General features: G+C 51.3%; 1 protein-coding gene across 2 annotated transcripts; it reads left to right on the forward strand.

Annotated features, from left to right (window-relative positions):
- Nucleotides 1–4,037: 4,037 nt before the first annotated feature.
- Nucleotides 4,038–17,573, forward strand: LOC104067381 (ankyrin repeat and SOCS box protein 1). Of its 2 annotated transcripts, XM_054070265.1 has the most exons (5): nucleotides 4,038–4,094; nucleotides 4,448–4,589; nucleotides 6,870–7,172; nucleotides 10,277–10,662; nucleotides 12,483–17,573. In XM_054070265.1, exons 1-5 carry the CDS (start codon nucleotides 4,058–4,060, stop codon nucleotides 12,623–12,625), a joined length of 1,011 nt encoding a protein of 336 aa, XP_053926240.1. In that variant the 5' UTR covers nucleotides 4,038–4,057; the 3' UTR covers nucleotides 12,626–17,573. The 2 variants fall into 2 exon arrangements, with proteins under 2 accessions (XP_053926240.1, XP_053926241.1); XM_054070266.1 differs by lacking the exon at nucleotides 6,870–7,172.
- Nucleotides 17,574–17,727: the final 154 nt, after the last annotated feature.

The raw sequence follows: 17,727 nt of genomic DNA on the forward strand, positions 1-17,727 counted from the left end.
GTTGCTCTTGTGATATGCCCGGCATCGCGTCTCCTTCGCTGTGCCCTTTGCACACAAGAACACAGGGTCTTCTCTGCTGTGGGGGCAGCGTCAGTGCAGCACAAGGTGAGACAGCAGATGGATATGTTGAGAAGGAAGGATGTATAAAAGCGCATTGAGGCGGCTGTGGTTTCCATCCCTGGGAGAGGGCGCAGTACAGGTGACTGTCCCGTATTTTAGGGAGCTTATCGCTGGATTTGGCTGGGGCATGACTGTGTGAAAGCAGTTGTTTAAGACAAGGAACAGGTTTATTGCAGATTGGTTTTGAACAGGAAAGAGTTTGGTTGTGGGCCCAGAGTTTCAGCTGCGTAAGCAGAAAAGGAAAGCTGGGCAGGACTGACACCCCGTATGTCATTGTGGGTGAGTTAACAGTCTCTGCCGTCATTAATTACTGCTTGATTTGCCCCTTGGCGTGTGTTTGGTGAGGCTCACCGGAGCCTGCTCAGCCTGCTGCACCAAATAATTGAGGTTTTATGAACGGGTTCTCCCCACCAAGGAGTGAATGTGGACGCAGGCAAACTGGCACTGGGGGCTCGGGTGGGGGGGATTGTCTGTCTGGAAAGTCCAGCTCTTTTTAGAGGTATCAAACGTGAGCTGAAGGAAGAAGAAAAAACACCCCCACCACCCCAAAAAACCTTTCTGTGAAAGAATTGGCCTCTTTATTGCCTTTCGGTTCTTTCCAACTCAGCAGCAGGTCAGACTGACTCTGGTAGAGCTAATGGTAAAGAACATCGTGTCTCCGATTCCTTGGCCTGAACTGTAATTCCAGTTACTGAACTGTATCGCATCCAGAGAAGGGGAACAGAACTGGGGAAGGGAGCGCAGCTCTTTAGGAGGAGCGGCTGAGGGAACTGGGGCTGTTTAGCCTGGAGAAAATGAGGCTGAGGGGAGACCTCATCGCTCTCTACAGCTCCTTGAAAGGAGTTTATAGCGAGTTTATAGTTCATAGGTGGGTGCTGTGGTTTCTTCTCCCAGGTAGCAAGTGACAGGATGAGAGGAAATGGTCTCAAGTTGTGCCAGGGGAGGAGTAGACTGGATATTAGGAAGATTTCTTTACCGAAATAGAGGTGAAGCATTGGAACAGGCTGCCCAGGGCAGTGGTGGAGTCACTGTCCCTGGAGGAGTTCAGTAAGTGTAGAGATGTGGCACTTGGGGACATGGTTTAGTAGGCATGGTGATGATGTGCTGATGGTTGGACTGGTTGATCTTAAGAGGTCTTCTCCAACCTCAGTGATTCTATGATTCTATGACTTCAGGCAATGCGTAACAGCACAGCTGTTAATGCTGGTGAGACCAAATTTCATGCAGACCTCATTTGAGAGAGCAGTCCTATTCCAGTCACTGGGAGCTGCACCCTTGGCTGGTGCAGCCTGACGTGCTCTGCACTGCCTGACATGCCTTCATGGGTCAGACTAAATGATCTTTAAAACTCTTTTCCAACCCAAACCATCCTAGGGTTTTTATGAACTATTCACTGTTTGGCTTCTCTGTGTGGCAGGAGAAAAACACTAGTTTGGGGCATTTTGCATCTTTGAAGTGTCTAAGCCCAGCAGTGTGCAGTGTGGATGCACTGATGCAGAAAAGCCAGATGCGTTCAAATGCCAGGATTTCAGGGTGATTCCTGTTCCCTTTGGGCTTGGCATTGAACATTCACAGAATAAATCATGGTCTTTGCCTGAGAGACCTTCAAACAAAGTCAAAAGGCAGAGGAAGTGTTATGCCAGCATTGCCAGCAGTAAGCATTAGGAAATCAGGAGTCTGGTCTCTCTTGACAGTTAGTTCCTCACCTGAATTGATTTTGCAAAGCATCATATTAAAACCAACCTATGTGTTTAGTTCTTTCATTTTTGCCTTCCCATTCACAATTCAGAATTTTCTACCCAATGATGAGGTCCCCAATATATATTTGAATGAAAGCCGAGTGCCTTTTACTGCATCTCTGGCTCTTTCTATGGCACGGGGGTTAGGAAAACCCCATCTTCCCATGAAGTGGGGGGACACGGTGGCTCAGGGAGCATCAGAGACCTGCCAGAGATCACGAAGCGCAAGGCAGGGGTGAGAACTTGGGTCCTATGTTCTTAAGAGTTCTGAAAACTGGCGTTGTGTTCCTGCTGGGAAGGCACTGAAGTACAAAGGTTTCTGTTCCTTGGGCGCACAGGCACTATAACTTTTGGTCAGGAGCCAAATGTATGAAAGCCCCTGGACCAACATGCCTTTTCCCTCCGGATGAAACCTCATTGCTGGCCAGCAGTCCAACACAGGGCTTTGCAGGTGGAGGAGCTCATTAAATCCAATTGCATTAAATCTGTAAGGGCTGCAGACAATGTAGAATGCAGCTCTGGTCTGTGTTGTGCTGTGGTCAGGCACAGCAACCGGGAACTGAGATGTGTGTGGCTGCTTCCCTGCTGGTGAGCCGGCACGGAGGGGGTCACACGGAGCCTCTGCAGCTCGATGCAGTTATAGATTGGGGTTAGAAACAAAGGAAGGAATGTGCTCCTCACAGAGCATTGAAGGGTGGTGAGTCTGCTCTGTGTCCCAGGGAACACGGGATGCTTGTGAAATCAGCAAAGGTGTCTCCTAAAGAGTGGGAGATGGGTAGGCAAGTCCACCTCAGAAAGCCCTGTCTGAGCCCATCCCGCTCCTAGAAAGCCTTTCCCAAGTGTCGGGGAGCACAGGCCAAGCTGCTGACAAGTCCCCTTCTCTGCTTTCCAGCTCTGGTCCCTCTGACTCAAGGAGGGCCAAACAGAGGCTGCGTCAGGTTGGCAGACAGTTCGTTCCGGGGGTGTTTCTTGGCCTCAGACCTGCCTTGTCTAACGGCATCGGGACTGCAAGCAGGGGAAGGTGGCAGTGCTGGCCGACACTGAGGGACTGAAAATCCCATTGATTCCTGTCCGCACGGGACAAGGCAAACGGGTTCAATTTGCAGATTGTGCTTCTTTCCTCCAGACTGCTTGAGCCCAAACAGGAACAGTTACGAACATGTTTGCAGCCAGAGCCTGGCGTCTGTGGGCTGATACCGAGCTGCAGAGCATAGGAGCAGAGCTGCAGGAAGGCAGACGGATTGCCGCTGTTCCCCTATGGCACCAGGGACTTGGAAATGTGTGCTCAGAGGCCGAGGGGAGCTTTAGATGCTCCGAGAGTGTCTCTGCGCCAGGGAGCCAACACAGTGACCTTCTGCATCGCGTCACCTGTGAGCATTGTCCTGGGAGAAGGGTGGGTTTGGTGCCAACAACTTTCCTTCTGGACCTTTTTGGAGTGTGTGTGTGTGCATTTTTGCTCCCAAAGCGTTGTGCCCATGCGGACACCTGGCACATCCAGGGAGCACCTGTGGGCGCCGGTGGGGTTTAAGCGAAGCAGCAGCGCTTTGCTCAGCCCCAGCAGGTGTTTTCTCGACCGGGTTGTCCTCCCGCGTGCCCCCGGCCTGCTGCGGCTCTGCCCGCTCTCACACGGGCCATCTTCTGCCCCGGGTTAGCAGCAACCTGAGGGCTCACAGGGTGCGCTCACCCCCACGAGACCCGAGGAGCTGCGCTGTGGGGACAAACGGGACAGTGTGACCACATAAAACCTTCTCTGCAACTTCTGTCTGTGGGGAACTGCTCTCCCCGGACGAGAAAGACCAAAACTGCTGTGAGCGTTCAGTGGAGGCCACGAAGGTGATGAGAGGAGAGTGGAGCATCTCTCTGAGCGGGAACAGTTGAGCCCTGTGTCTGTTCAGCGCCGAGAGGGGATCGCATCAGTGCTGATCAGTCTCGGAGGGGCGAAGGTGAGGAGGATGAGGCCCCGCGGCGGGACAGGGGGCACCGGGCACACAGCGGAGAGCGGCGAGGGAAGGGAAAAGGGAAGGGAAGGGATAGGGGAACAAAGGGAAGCGGAGGCGGTGCGAAGGAGGACCGCCTCTGTCCGACCCACCCGCGGATCCACCTTAACGGTGCGCAGGAAACGGCGAACGGCAGCGCCAATCAGGGCGGCCGAGAGCGGGACAGGGAGGAAGGGAGGAAGGGCGGTCCCGGCGGGAGGGATGGCGGCGGGAGGGCCCCCTGGCGGCGAGCGGGCGGGTAGCGGGGGGGGAACGGGGAAAGGGGAAGGGGGAAAAGGGGAAGGGGGGAAGGGAAAGGGGAAACGGGCAGGGATCAGAGGGGAGGTAATCGAGTGGGCAGGGAAGAGGGGGAACCAGCAGGGAATGGGGGCAGCGAGCATGGAACGGGCAGGGAATGGAGGAGAGTGGGCAGAGAACTGGGGGAACCGTCAGGGAATAGGGGAAACGTGGGGGGGGCGGAGGGAGTAAAGGGGGTTGGAACGTGTGGGGAGTATGGGGAACCTGTGGGGAATGTGGGGTGCAGGTATGGTCGGGAGCAGTCAGGGCGAGGGTCTCAGCCCCATCTCAGGGTCTCGGCCCCATCTATCTCAGGTCGGAACCTGAAGGAATGGCTGCAGGAGCAGTTCTGCGACCACCCCCTGGAGCACTGCGAGGACACCCGCCTGCACGACGCAGCCTACGTGGGGGACCTGCCCACCCTCGAGAGCCTTCTGCAGGAGGAGAGCTTCCAGAGGTGAGGGCATCGCGGGGAGCCCGGGGCACAGGGGCTGCGGAGGTGATGTGAGGGGGCTTCAAGGCTGAGGGATCTTCCAAAGGTGAAGAGATTGCAGGGCTGAGGGGTCTTCTAAAGGTCAAGAGATTCCAGGGCTGAGGGGTCTTCCCAAGGTAAAGAGATTGCAGGACTGAGGGGTCTTTCAGAGCTGAAGAGATTCCAGGGCTGAGGGGTCTTTCAGAGCTGAAGAGATTCCAGGGCTGAGGGGTCTTCCAAAGGTGAAGAGATTCTAGGGCTGAGGCATTCTCCAAGGTTAAATGATTCCAGGGCTGAGGGGTCTTTCAGAGCTGAAGAGATTGCAGGGCTGAGGGGTCTTCCAGGGTGAAGAGATTCCAGAGGTTAGGGTCTTCCAAGGTGTGGGCCATTCGGGGTGAGGGGCTTCCAGGGGTGAGGAGCCTTCTTGCCCTGCCCGCACCTCGCCCTGGCTCTGGAGACTCTCACCAGGCTGCGAGGTCCTGCTTCCAAGGTTTTGGCTGGCTCACACCCTCCCCACATCCTGCTCTTTTTGGAGACCCCATCCCACGCCAGTTTTGTGGGACTGGTTGAGAGGATGCTCCTCTTGCCCCCCAAATTGTCCCCTGTGGTCTCCTAAGGGAGGAAACCTGAAGACAGTTTGTGGGCTGCACACAAGATCCTTTCAGAGCAGGGTAGAAATGTAATGCCATGAAAACAGAAGCCTATGGATGATGGGAAAAACATGCAGAAGGGATTACAGTCATCTACAAATCTGAAACACCCTGTTTTCAGTTTTGTGTTACAAAATCTACCCAGCGCTAGGTCTGTGATCGTGGGGGCGATTGATTAATTTTCCCGGACCACGGAGAAATCTACTCAGAGTGTAAAGTGTCTCAGCCCCCAAAAAAGTGTTCTTTCAGCAAAAATGAGCCCCTCTTTCTGCCACCTGGGCAGCTGGGGCTATCCGGACCCTTAATCTGAGATTTTTGCTTAGTTTTTGTCCCGTGCTGCATGGGAAACCTGTGGCAGCAGCGCCAGGCATTCTTTGCTGCAGGAAACAGCAAAGTTTATTGGGAGGAGGAGGGCTGGACCCGCAGCAGCATCACACAGGTGATGAAGTAGAGAAGTGACTCCTTTGGGGGTAGGTGTGGAGTGGAGGTCCCCAGAGCTCCAAGGTTAGAGGGAGCACTTTTATCGTAAGACAGCAGCTGAAGGCTTGCTGTTTATGCCACTCGTCTTCCTAAAATGTGTTTGAAGGAAAAAAAAATTGTGGCATTGCTGTCCCAGCAGATGGTATAAATGCACTGTCTAAAACCTGCTTTGTCCTGTACCAGTTACGTGGGCCCACGTGGAGTGAGCTGGAAGACCAAATCCACTGCTGCGCTGGCTAAAGAGCACTTCCGCTAGTCTATGTTAGCCTTAAAGAACTCCCTTCTCTGCATGCTCCTGTTACAGTGGTACCTGCAGAGATGTACAGAGGATTTGGAAGGATGGACTGGATGTTTCTGAGATTTGTAGGGCTAACCTGAGCTCCGGATGAGTGTGATGGCTAATATTTATTTCAGAGGAGATCTCAGCAGCTGCGAGCCAGTGCCAAGAGCTTCTTCCAAGGCTCTTACTCCTGTAGAGCTGTCCGACAAGGATGCTAATGGCCTGCTTACGCTGTTCAGTGCAGGATGGCCACACCTCCCAAGCTTGCTCCTTTCTGGCAGGGCTGAGTTTCCCTGGATTTGTGTTTATGTCATCCCGTAGCGGCTGCCTGAACGTGGATGTTGCTGGTGGTGTGATTAGGATGTAAGCCTGTATTGCCCTACATTGCTTCCGCGTCCTCTTCCTGTTTCGCTGCTGCTTCAGTGACTTTCTGCCCTTTTTGGAGCATCTTGAATTAAATCTGGTGGTCCCCAGCTTGGTGTCTTCTGATTTGGGACATTTCCCTGTGAAGAGGGAGTAGGCAGTATTTTATGTTTTTGTTGGTAATTTTGTCTGAGTTTTGAGGCAGGGTTTGTCCCTCATGGTGCGTGTGTGCAGCTGCAGAGTTATGATAAAACCCATTTGCCAGGTCCTGCTCCGGTACACAGCATATCTCTGCCTACCTACATGAAGGACCTACTCAGTTTATTGATGGGAGCTTTTCAGGCTTGCTGCAAAGTGCCAAAAATGGGGAGGAAGAGCTTTAAGAGAGCTGTTAGGGGGGCTCTCCCAGCGTCCTTGTCTGGCGCTGGGGTAGGTGGGATGGTGCAAGGATGCAGGAGGCCCTCTCTGACCCAGTGCTTTTCCTGATGCCAGCCGGATCAACGAGAAGTCTGTGTGGTGCTGTGGGTGGCTGCCCTGCACACCGCTGCGCATTGCTGCCACCGCCGGCCACGGCCCCTGTGTTGACTTCCTCCTCCGCAAAGGGGCTGAGATCGACCTGGTGGACGTGAAGGGGCAGACTGCCCTCTACGTGGCCGTGGTCAATGGGCACCTTGAGTGTGCCAAGATCCTCCTAGAAGCTGGGGCTGACCCCAACGGAAGCTGGCACCATCGCAGCACCCCTGTCTACCACGCGGCACGTGTGGGCCGTGCAGACATTCTCCAGGAGCTGATCAGGTGAGAGCTTGGATCCAGGCTTGGGATGGTCCTGGGAGTGAGAGGGGTGGCTCTGCCTGCATCTCTTCTTCCCTTGGTATCTTTTCCCCCATGGGTGTCGGGGCACCAGTTTCCTCCTCACAAACCCAGTGCCACCGCCATAGGGCTGGTGAATCTGGCTTAGAGATGGGCAGGAGAAAGGGCAAAGAGGTACCCAGAGGGGTGTCCTTGTTTTCCCCGTGGCTTTGGCAGCAGAGCGGTGCCCTGCTGTTTGACTATAATGCCTAGTCTAAGACAAAGCCGAACAGTGGAGTCTCCATTTCTGAGCATACCGCCCGCAGTTCAGTTATAGCCAAACCTTGCAAAACATCTTCCCCCAACCTCCACCTTGACTGTCAGCTCTGCGCCCCTGGCTGAATTTGTGTGAGGTGGATCCTCCAGTGAATCAAACCCAGTTTGGAATCATCTCTCTCCTTTGCTTAGGTCTGTTGCTCCAACCGTTTTCTGCCTTTGGGAGGAGAGGTGCCTATTGCTGGCACAGGTTGTTCTTGGCTGCCTGGTGTTTGCCCATCACTAGGACACGCACTGTGGCGTCCGATTTAGTCTCCCCTTGCCAGGCACCCGATACACAGCTCTGTCGAAGGGTCAGCATCTCCAGGACAGGGGGTGACGGCCATCACTGCAAAGTGATGAACCGTAACCTTAGCTGGGTGGTGGGTGGCTGGAGACCTCCTGTCCCTTGGAAGACGTCCTCTGCAGCATGAGCAGTGAGTTCAAGGTCTGGCAGCAGACTGTGCAAGCTCAACGTCTTCCTCGGTGTTGTGCCACTGCACTTCCTTCCTGCTAAACTGGGTATTTTGTATATAAGGGACCATGTTGAGTGGCTATATGGGTCCTTGATGTTAAGGAATAACAGATAATAAGGGAAAAACACAGACTGCAGAAAGAAATAGTGAAAGAGAGGAGGGTTTGTTTGGATTCACACAGAAACACTCTCCAAGGGATCCTTTCAATGACTGCAAATGCTGGAAAATAACCACTAAAAGGATTTAAATGGAAACACTTCCAAATACTTGGGGTATCTGTCCTTTCCTTTTTGCTTGAAGTTAATTTTGATGCAAGTGCAGCTTTAAGGAAGCCAGCAAACAGAAAGAAGGGGAGAGCGTCCCCCTTCTTTGCTGCTTTTTCTGCAAGCTGAGGGAAGGGTGTCCCCATCTCTACATGCTTGTTGGTACTGGGTTCAGCTCCCACACTGCATTTGTGAGAATCTCCCCTGATGTATCTGCTAAGGCAGGGCGAAATGGAGCAAACGGTGTTCCAGCAGTGCATGGAGAGCCACATTGATTTATGTGTCTGCTCCTTGGGATACCTCACCAGCAATATTAAAAGCAAGATTTTGGAAAACTTTCAGGATTAAAAATTACTGCCTCACTCTGTCCATTTTCTACGTTTCTTCCCTCCTGAGATCTCAGCCAAGACATTGATGCTTGGGAGATCATGTGCATTGTGGTAAAAATACACTATGTGCTATTTGCAGCTGTTAGACAAATTTCCTTGCCCCTTGTTCTGTGTGTGCTTAATTGAACTGAGACTGTTCCTGTCCTCAGAACTGAAGCATTTGGTTGTTTGCTGGATAGGGACCAGACCCTACTGGGTTCAGTGAGAGCTGTTCTTGCCTTGAGGCAGGATTTGACCCCAGGCGGTTCTTTATTTATTTTATTAACCGCAGAAAGGAATACAGTGCTATCTAGGAAAGGCAGAAAAATTTAGTTCTCTGAGTGTTCAGTTTGCACTTTTGGGAGGAGGACTGGTGGGTGAAGGAACCTTTTATCTCTCTGTGGGGAGAGGGGACAGGGCTTTGCTTGTTCTGCAGCGCTGCAGTTAAACCCAGCTGCTCCTTAGGGGATTGCGTTGTCTTCCTCCTTGTTCCCATCTAAGCTGCATGTGAAGTAGATGGAATTACAGCGTCCCTGCTGCTTGGGTGTTACTCAGCCTGGGGGAAATAAAAACTTACTTCTGCCATTTCTGTTTTCTGCAGTGTTGCTATTGTTTAAATTCCTGTCTTTTCCAGAGAGCAACACTTGGCCTTTTTGCTCGCGTTTATTTAGCCGCGTTCTTCACTTCCTCCAAAGAAATGAAAAGAACCAAAGCCAATAAGCCTTGTTTTCTCCTTCTTCACAACATGGTCCCGAAAAGAAGTATGCTGCGGGCGGCTGCTTCTGTTTGATCATGCTGCTGAAGTCCATTAAGCGTGGCTTTAGCCTGCTTGCGTGCCTTCCCTGTGCCACAGCAAGCCCTAACCTGCCTGGCTCTGGCCGGAGGGCTTGTAGGGCAGTGGGGACACCATGGCACCGTGTGGCCAAGACGTGAGGTGTGGGTTTCTCTGTGGGGGAGGCCAGTTGCAAAAGGCTATTTTGTGTTTTTCCAGTTTCCTATGTGCTCAGAGTTGGCAGGTACATCCCTTCAGCTGAGCTGAACACAAGGGGAAAGGCCCCTTTTTGATTCCTTGATGGAATTTCAGCCACCCCAGCTCCTTTGGGAGCAGGATTTTGTCATCTGTGTTTCACTGTTGAGCATAGATTTCTGTTTCCATTTCCCTGCTGTTTGCGACAGTCAGGTCGACTGTTTGTATAGCTTTATGGCCTGCTTTATCCTGGTGGGGAAGTTATTTCACTGCATCTCTTCAACTGAGTCATTTGGAAACATCCCTGCTCCCCAGCTGGCTCATTAGCATCTGGCATTGCATGGTGCTGGCTCAGGGCTCAGCTGTACGTTATGCCGAGTCCATGCTTGGCACAGCCTTCAGGAGGGCAAGGAAGATATTCCTCAGCTTCTCCTCCTCTTTCCAAAGCCTGGGCTGCTGCAGGCAGAGAAGCAGCTTTGCTTCTTGAAGATCGGACCACGCTGGATATGGAATCCCCACTCAGAAGCCCCACCTGGCCCATCGGAGGGTAGGTATGGGCGGTTCTTGGGTGATGGGCCCCAGAAGTAACCAAAGACAGGCAGGGTGCTCACTCTATAGGAATCCTTCAGTCTCATCCCCTGCCGTTTTATTACACTGGGGTGCAGTCGTGGTGCTGTTGCCCTTGTTTCCAAACCTCTGCTTTTCTCTGTTCCTCACCCAGGTACGGTGCAGATGTGGATGTGAATCACCACCTCAATTCCCGGGTTCCCAGCCTCTCCGTGAGGCCCCTCACCACCCTGATGGTCTGCCCACTGTACATCAGCGCTGCCTACCACAACCTCCAGTGCTTCCGGCTGCTGCTCCAGGCAGGAGCCAATCCAGATTTTAACTGCTGCGGGCCCATCAACATCCAAGGCTTTTCCCGGGGCTCCCCAGTGTGTGTGATGGACGCTGTCCTGCAACATGGCTGTGAAGCGGCATTCGTCCGCCTCCTGATTGACTTTGGAGCCAATCTGAACCTGGTGAAAGTGGAGGCCTTGGGCGCTGAATCCTCAGGAAGGGTCAAAGTCAACCCTGAGGCTCTGCAGGTGTTCGAAGAAGCGAGGAGTAAGTGGGTTTGATTTGCTACAGTGGCTCTGCTTTTATCTACCTTCAGATTCAGGAGAGCTCTTTGGAGAGTTTGTTTGGTGGTTTAGGAGCTGGTGGTAGGGTGGATGTTCCCATCCTCTTTTGGGTTGGTCTGTTCAAGTGCCTTTAACTGTGTGCTAAAAGCCCCTGTAAGCAGGTTAGACCTAAATCCGAAGCTGCCTGTTAATGATCTCACCACCCCTGACAGGGCTCCCAGAGAGCTGCTGCTGGCTGGTCAGGCAGGAGAGGACCATGGGGCTGGCCTTTGTGGCTCCCTGACAGCAATCCTCAGTGTTGCCGAGCTGCTGCCTGCCTCCAGCTCTGTCAGCTGGAGACTCTTCCTGGTGGCTTCCCCATGAGCCTCGGGACAAGACTCCCTGTTTTCTTCTGTTGCATTTTACACATCCACGCGGTCTTCTCCGTCTTGAGTCCTCAGTCTAATGATGTCTACCAGCAGCCTAGCTTTGGTGACTTTGTTTTTGTCTTTCTCCCAGCTCTTTTCCATTGCCAAGTGGTGTCCTCAGCAGCCTGAGGTGAGGTTAGGTAGCTTGGTCCTGTCAGAGCTGGACTTCTGCAAACCATAAGCAGGTTATGGCGTATCCAGTGAGACCCAGTTCTCCAAAGCCATGCAAGCGTACCCTCACTGCTCTGGAGTGACACTGTGCTCTGCAGGGGCGCCCAGGGAGTGACCCAAGAGGTGGCCGTATCTCGGCAGGCTACTTGGGAAGGAAAGCCATCAGTGGTGGTGGCAAGTGAGCAGAAACTCAGATGGTGTTGGAAAAAAGTAGGAAAAAGCTGGCTTTTTGAATTTAACATCCTTGGGGAAACAAATGAGTTAGAAAAGGAGTAAACCAGAGCCTCAGACCTGAATGTGCCTAAATTTAGTTGCTATTTCTTTCTTTTTATAACAAAAGCAACATAAGTCCAGTATGCACCCTTATTCCCGCAAGGGCGGCACCTCATAAAACCACCAGGCTCAGCTGGTGAAGGCTGGGGCTTTGCACCAGGGTCGGAAATGGGGTTTCCCTCTCAAACTCCAGAGGAATTTCAAAGGGATTCGAGGTGTGCGATACAACCTCCAGCCCCCACCCCAAAGTAATTTGGCTCTGCACGTGCCTGGTTTTTAAACCTGCCTGGACTTTAGCTGAGAAGAGACACACACAAGCTGGAGCAGGTGGTTTCCATTAAGCCTGGGTTTAGGAGGCAAATGGGGCTCCTCAGGTAGAGCATGCAGGGTAATGGAGTGGTGCCTTGGAGGTCCAGTTCCTAAATCAACATGGACACCACCATCCTCTTGTCCCTAGGCTGAAAGAGCTCTATATGAACTCAAAAGGAGACCTCAAGAGAAAGGTGGGATGAGGCCTGAGCTAGCTGTCAGTGCTCTTCATTCCCAGAAGGTGCTATAGAGCGAAAATAAAGTTCATGTAATTTCAGAATGATCTGATGAGTGTAAAGCTGCTCAAAGCCTCTCTTGGTGTGGGTTCAGCTGTGATCTCTTGACATGCAGGGACTGACTTCTTGGTCACAACCCCATGCAGTCTCCTACTTGCCCTTCTAAACCACCCGTGTGGCAGCTGCTCCAAACCTTTGGCCAAAAGGTTTGGCCTCCTCGAAGGAAGGATTTGTACACTCTCAGCTCTCCTGCACTGCCTTCATATTGCTGTGCAGGACATGGCCTCAGCGTTTGGAAGGGGTAAATGGCTCCTCAACTGTCAGCCAGAGCACAGCACGATTTACACGCTTTTACCCCTTTCCCTTCCTCTCTTTGCCCTTCAATAGTTTTTGTTTCTTCATTGCAGGCCGCACTCGGAGCCTCTTGTCTCTCTGCCGCATAACTGTACGAAGAACACTTGGCAAATTTCGTCTGGATCGGATCCATACCCTTCCAGTCCCAGACCTCATTAAACAATTTTTACTTTACGAACACAATTCAGACAGTTAAAGGGCAACTGACTGCTTTCCAGGACAGTGTGATTTTGTAAATGAGTGTGGTGATAAATCCAGGTGCCAATCCTAACCCTTCTCCCCCCGGTGAAATACTGTATTGCTCATGGATTGCACAGAATTCACTGCCCCTGTGATTTTCTCCTCCAAATTTAGGGTGCAGTGATTTTGTGTGTCTATTCTTAAGCTACCAGTGCCAAGGCCAGGTTGGATGGGGCTTTGGGCAACCTGGTCTGGTGGAAGGTGTCCAGCCCAAGCGGGGGGTTTGGAACTGGAGGGACTTCAAGGTCCCTTCCAACCCAAACCATTCTGTGATTCCATGATGGAATTGGTGATCTCTTGTTTGCAACTGGTTGGGTGATGAGGCAAATAACTGTGTGTAAGTGTTACATGAGCAAATATAATGTGTCCCAGAGCTGTTAGCATATGTCTGTTATGACTCTACCTCTGTTATTGCTCTGTGTTGCACACCTTGGGTCTCAGCAGTGCTTCTGCTTGAGGAAAGTGTCCGTACTTAAGCCTTTCCTCTTCGTATAGTGTACAAGGGAGTCTCCTCACCTTGGTAAGGGTGTTACAACAGCACTGTTCTCTTTCTGCCATCAGTACCTGGCCTTTCCCTTCCTGACAGAGTTTGTAGTTGCTGCTATAAAAGTGAGTGTATTTTCTTCTGTCCTCTTCTAGTGTGAAATGCATCAGGTTTCCTGTCCAGTGCTGTGTGTTACGTGGAAAATTATATCTGTGTCTCTGCGTGCTGCAAGGTAGCTGCTGACTTGGCTTTCTCTGTGTAGAGGCCCCATCGCACAGATGGGAGAGTAGCAGAACAAGTAATCCTGTCTTGTCTGAGTCGTTTCTCCAGAGCACCTGAGACTCCCCCTCCAGCACTGTGATGTGACCTCCTTCTGACCGCCTGGGAACGGGTCGTGTCTGCAATCACTGCCATAGCACCAAAGAGGGAGCATGGAGAGAGGAGGAAAAGGGAGTTTCATCTCTGGAAACTGATGGCTACCTGGCTTGTTGTGAGGATGGGATCCCCATGGCTCGCTTGCCGCTACGTGTGTGGTGGGATGGGGACTGTGATACTCGGATAAAGCCAGTACATGAACCTGAAAGATTTCTGGGCTAACTTTTGGAAAAGTAATAGCTAAATTTATCTCCTGTTCACTGTAAAATGCATTTAAATATTTAGGAGTGATGAAGACCAACAGTGAAGGAGTTGCTAAATTAAACTGTTGCGTTGCTGTGCTGGGTGGTAGTTGATTGAATACGTATGAATGTATCTGTGTGATTAGGAAGGAAAGGACCCCAAAACGATCTCTAGCCTGCCTGCTCGCAGCACTGCTGTGATTGTGATGTTGCTGAAGGCCCAGTAAAGGAGCTGACAATGCGCAGCACATCAAGATAGTTTCCTACTGACCTTTTACTCCATTTACCGTGATGGCAGTATGGCCAGAGAAAACTCTCCCAGATCCACTTAACAGTCTTTTTGTTTGCACGTGGCTTCTACCAGTGTTCTGGGAAAGGGAGAAAAAAGGACTTCTTGGCACTTCTTGAAGAGTTAGGAGGTTATGTGCTTCTAAATGCAGTGTTGCATCCAGCAGCCTGGGTTCCTTTCATTTCCAGTGTCTCCCTGTTGCTGTTTACCTTCCTGTCACAAGTCCATAGCAGGGTGTCATGCTGCAGTGAGCCGAGAATCTTCCTTGGGATTTCAGGGTCAACCAGCTCCTTGAAGCAACCTGGTCATTGTATAGGAAACATGTCAAAACATCATCTTCGCAAGGACAGAGATGATGGTCCCTCAGGATCTTGGGTAAAAACCCGGGGGATAATCAGTACTTGCTTTTGCTTTACTGATCCAAGTTCTTTCTAGGCTGTGTTACAAGTCGATTTTTATGACAATTTTTGTTTGCCAGACGTTCTTCTCATGCAGTTGGCAAGGGGATTTTTCCAGATGTGATGCTAAAGATGTTGGGAATTGTGGGGTGTTGGTGCCTGGCAACCTGTTGTTGAGAGCCGAGTTAAGCATGGGATGGCAAGGACAGTAGGACAACCCCTCCTGTGACCAGAGAAGAGCTCTGGTCGCTCTTCTCCTTGACTTGCTGTAGTAACAGGGCAGTGGGCTTGTTTAAGCTACCTTGGTTTTTGGGTTGGGATGCCTTTGGCCAACAGCCCTGGTTGTGCTGTTACTGCAGGAGCGGGTCCTCTGGGCTGTCCCGTGGATGTTTCAGTTTCTGGTCCTCCTGCTATGGGATATGTTTAGAGTCGAGTTCAATAAGTAATGATGGACTTTCTTGTACATTTTATTATCTGCCGAAGAACATGTGCCTTTCCAAGATGCTTTCAGAGAAGGAGGAATGGGAGGAAAAGCACAGTCCCTGATTGTTTCCTGTCACTTTGATTTCGTGGCCAGGCCTGGAACATCCAGGTGGCCCTTTGTGTTGCTCTGCTTACCGATTTTAGGATAAGGTGGCAAAATTTGCACTTCTGAGAACTGCCTAAAGTGTGGTGGTTACACTCAGTGCTCAGATACCAAAGCAAAGGATGCTTTCAAACCCCTCATCAGGTGAGATGTGATGGCAAGGATATGTGGCTGTAGGCACGCTTTCAAGGGGAGAAGGCAGCAGTTAGGCACTGTTTCCTTTTCAGGCTTGCAGATGGTTTAGGTTTTCACCATGCTGGGGGCCAGGGCAGCCCACGAGCACGTTGCCTGAGAGTTGTGTGCTTGCTTTATAGAAGTGTTAACATGCCTGAAAGATGCAGACAGGTTGTAAAGCCTCTTGTCACCTTGCTGGTGGAACCATAATGTTTTGCAGGAGCACAGGCCAAACGTGCTCTCTAGCTCCAGTGTATAGAGACAGAAAATGAGGTAGGGTGTCTTGAGAAAACACCATCACAACAGCTTCTTTGGGTTGACTTTTTCCCCCCTTGATTTTTACTTGTTTGTGCAGTTTCACAAACTGGTCACCCTTTAGTGCCTTTTGGCTGAGGGCGGTAGGATGGATGTGGAAGACACGTGCTCTGCGGGGGGGAGAGCTGCCTCCACCTGGAATGAGATACAGTGAGATGTCGTGGTGTGAATGATGGGAGGTGGCCCAAAGAAACTCAGAGAGTTTGGTTCTTAACTCAGTGCCTGATGTAACTGGTAGATATATGTAGCTGAAGCTAAAGCCCTGCAGATGACCTGTTCCAGTTTTAATTATGAGGCACTGGCCCGGGTTGCCGGGGAAGTTTTGGATGCTCCCTCCCTGGAAATGTTCAGGGCCAGGTTGGATGGGGCCTTGAGCAGCCCTGGTCTAGTGGGAGGTGTCCCTGCCTATGGCAGGGGGTTGGAACTGGATGATCTTAAGGTCCCTTCCAACCCAAACTATTCTATACTTCAGTATTTGGTTTGTTGACTGTTGTGCTCTTGTCTGACGCTGTCCTACAGTGTCCTTACAGCCAGTGGCACCCGGACCAGTCTAGCGACTGTGCTCACGCCTGGAACTGTGATTCCCAGGTGAGGGAGATGGTGAAGAGCCCCCACTTCCCACGCACAGAGTCAATACCTGGTACCGATTCCTTGTAGGTCTCGCTGGTGAGCTCAAGGCATGCTGCAGGTAGAGGTTTTGGCTCAAGCCAAAACTCTTCACATCCAGCCCATTTGGCATCCAAAAGATTCTGCTGTCTATGGATCCACAGGTCAAAGGATCGGTCTCCCAACCCAATAGCAAACAAGCCTGAAGTTTGTTAGTCACTTGGACATTTGCCCAATCAAAGCTTTGGCCTTTTTGACTGGAGTACCCATCCCACTCCCATCTTAACTGAGGGGCTCCTGCGAAAGGCTCGGTGTTAAACTTGGATGGTCTGTCTTTTGGCGTGAGGGCCTGAAGGGGGTCCAGCTCGGGGGGACAACTTGCATAATATTAGGCTGTAAGAGCAAAGACTGCTGTTAGAGGAAGTCGCTGTGGACTTGGGTTGCTGAGGCTACATAAACCCGGTTTTGCCTCAGTGAAGTAGTTTCATAGGCAGACTTGGAAGATCTGGGATTTTCATCATAGAAAGATAATGAATCTCAAAATAGATTTATGATATTCATAGACTCCGGTGTCTTGTCCTGTAGAGCCAAAACCTATGTCCTGTGGCTGTCCCTGTCCTTTTAAACCCAAGGAACAACAGTCTTCCAATATGAAATCAGAGTAATATGTGCGTATTCTATATCTTCACGCTATATAAACAGCATTTATTTTTGCCTTAACTCGGACCTCACCATTTCCTGTGTAGCAAAGTGTTGCCTTTTATAAAGGCGTTCTTTTCCATGGTGTCCATCAGCTCAAATAACCTGAGTAACAGATGGGTGTCGTGAAGACAGAGGTGGGAAATTAAATGTTTGCAGTGTTCATCCCCTAGACTGAAGAATGCCTAATGTATTTGCGTGTAAGATACAGACCGTGCCTTGTGTGGCCTTGCTGTAAGCTTGGCTGGGCTGGGATAACAAGGTTTGGAAAACGGTTGAAGAATCAAAACAGATCTGGAATAAGCAAAGCAGATCCAAAGCGATCTTTTTCATGTGGGCTTTCTTCTTGTCTTTGTTGCTGTGGGGAATTTCCAGAGCATGAAATGCTGGTAGCTGGTACCCAAATACAACTTCCTGCTCTTTGGGAGTTCTGGAGAAGGTAGAGGAACGGCATCTGTTGGGCTGAAGTGTTTTGTTCCCCCTTTATCACCAAAGTAGAGCACTTTTTACACCAAAACCAGCCTTTGATGTACAGTACCTCTTTACCCCTTCCTGTTCCAGTGAAGAGAGCAGCGTAAGAAGCTGCCCAGGACGGGGTAAAGGTGACAGAGTCCCACTTCAGTCTGAGCTAATCAGAGTTTTGTGGATTGTGCCCAACCCAGATCAGATCTGAGAGCAGACGGGAGGTGTCTGTGGTGGACCTGGAGCCGTGTGTAGCCGAATAAACCTGTTCCAGTGCAAGAGCGTGGCTGTCCGCCTCGTTATTTACTTGGCGAAGGGTGTACGCTGCTCTGCGCAGCAACGAGCAGATGCTGGGCGTGCAGATCCTGGATCCTGCTGGCCTGGGAGGCTGTGGCTGCCCTCTTGTCACGGTTTGCAGCCGCTGGATG

This window comes from Cuculus canorus, chromosome 6 (genome assembly GCF_017976375.1).
Source record: "Cuculus canorus isolate bCucCan1 chromosome 6, bCucCan1.pri, whole genome shotgun sequence".
NCBI lineage: Eukaryota > Metazoa > Chordata > Aves > Cuculiformes > Cuculidae > Cuculus > Cuculus canorus.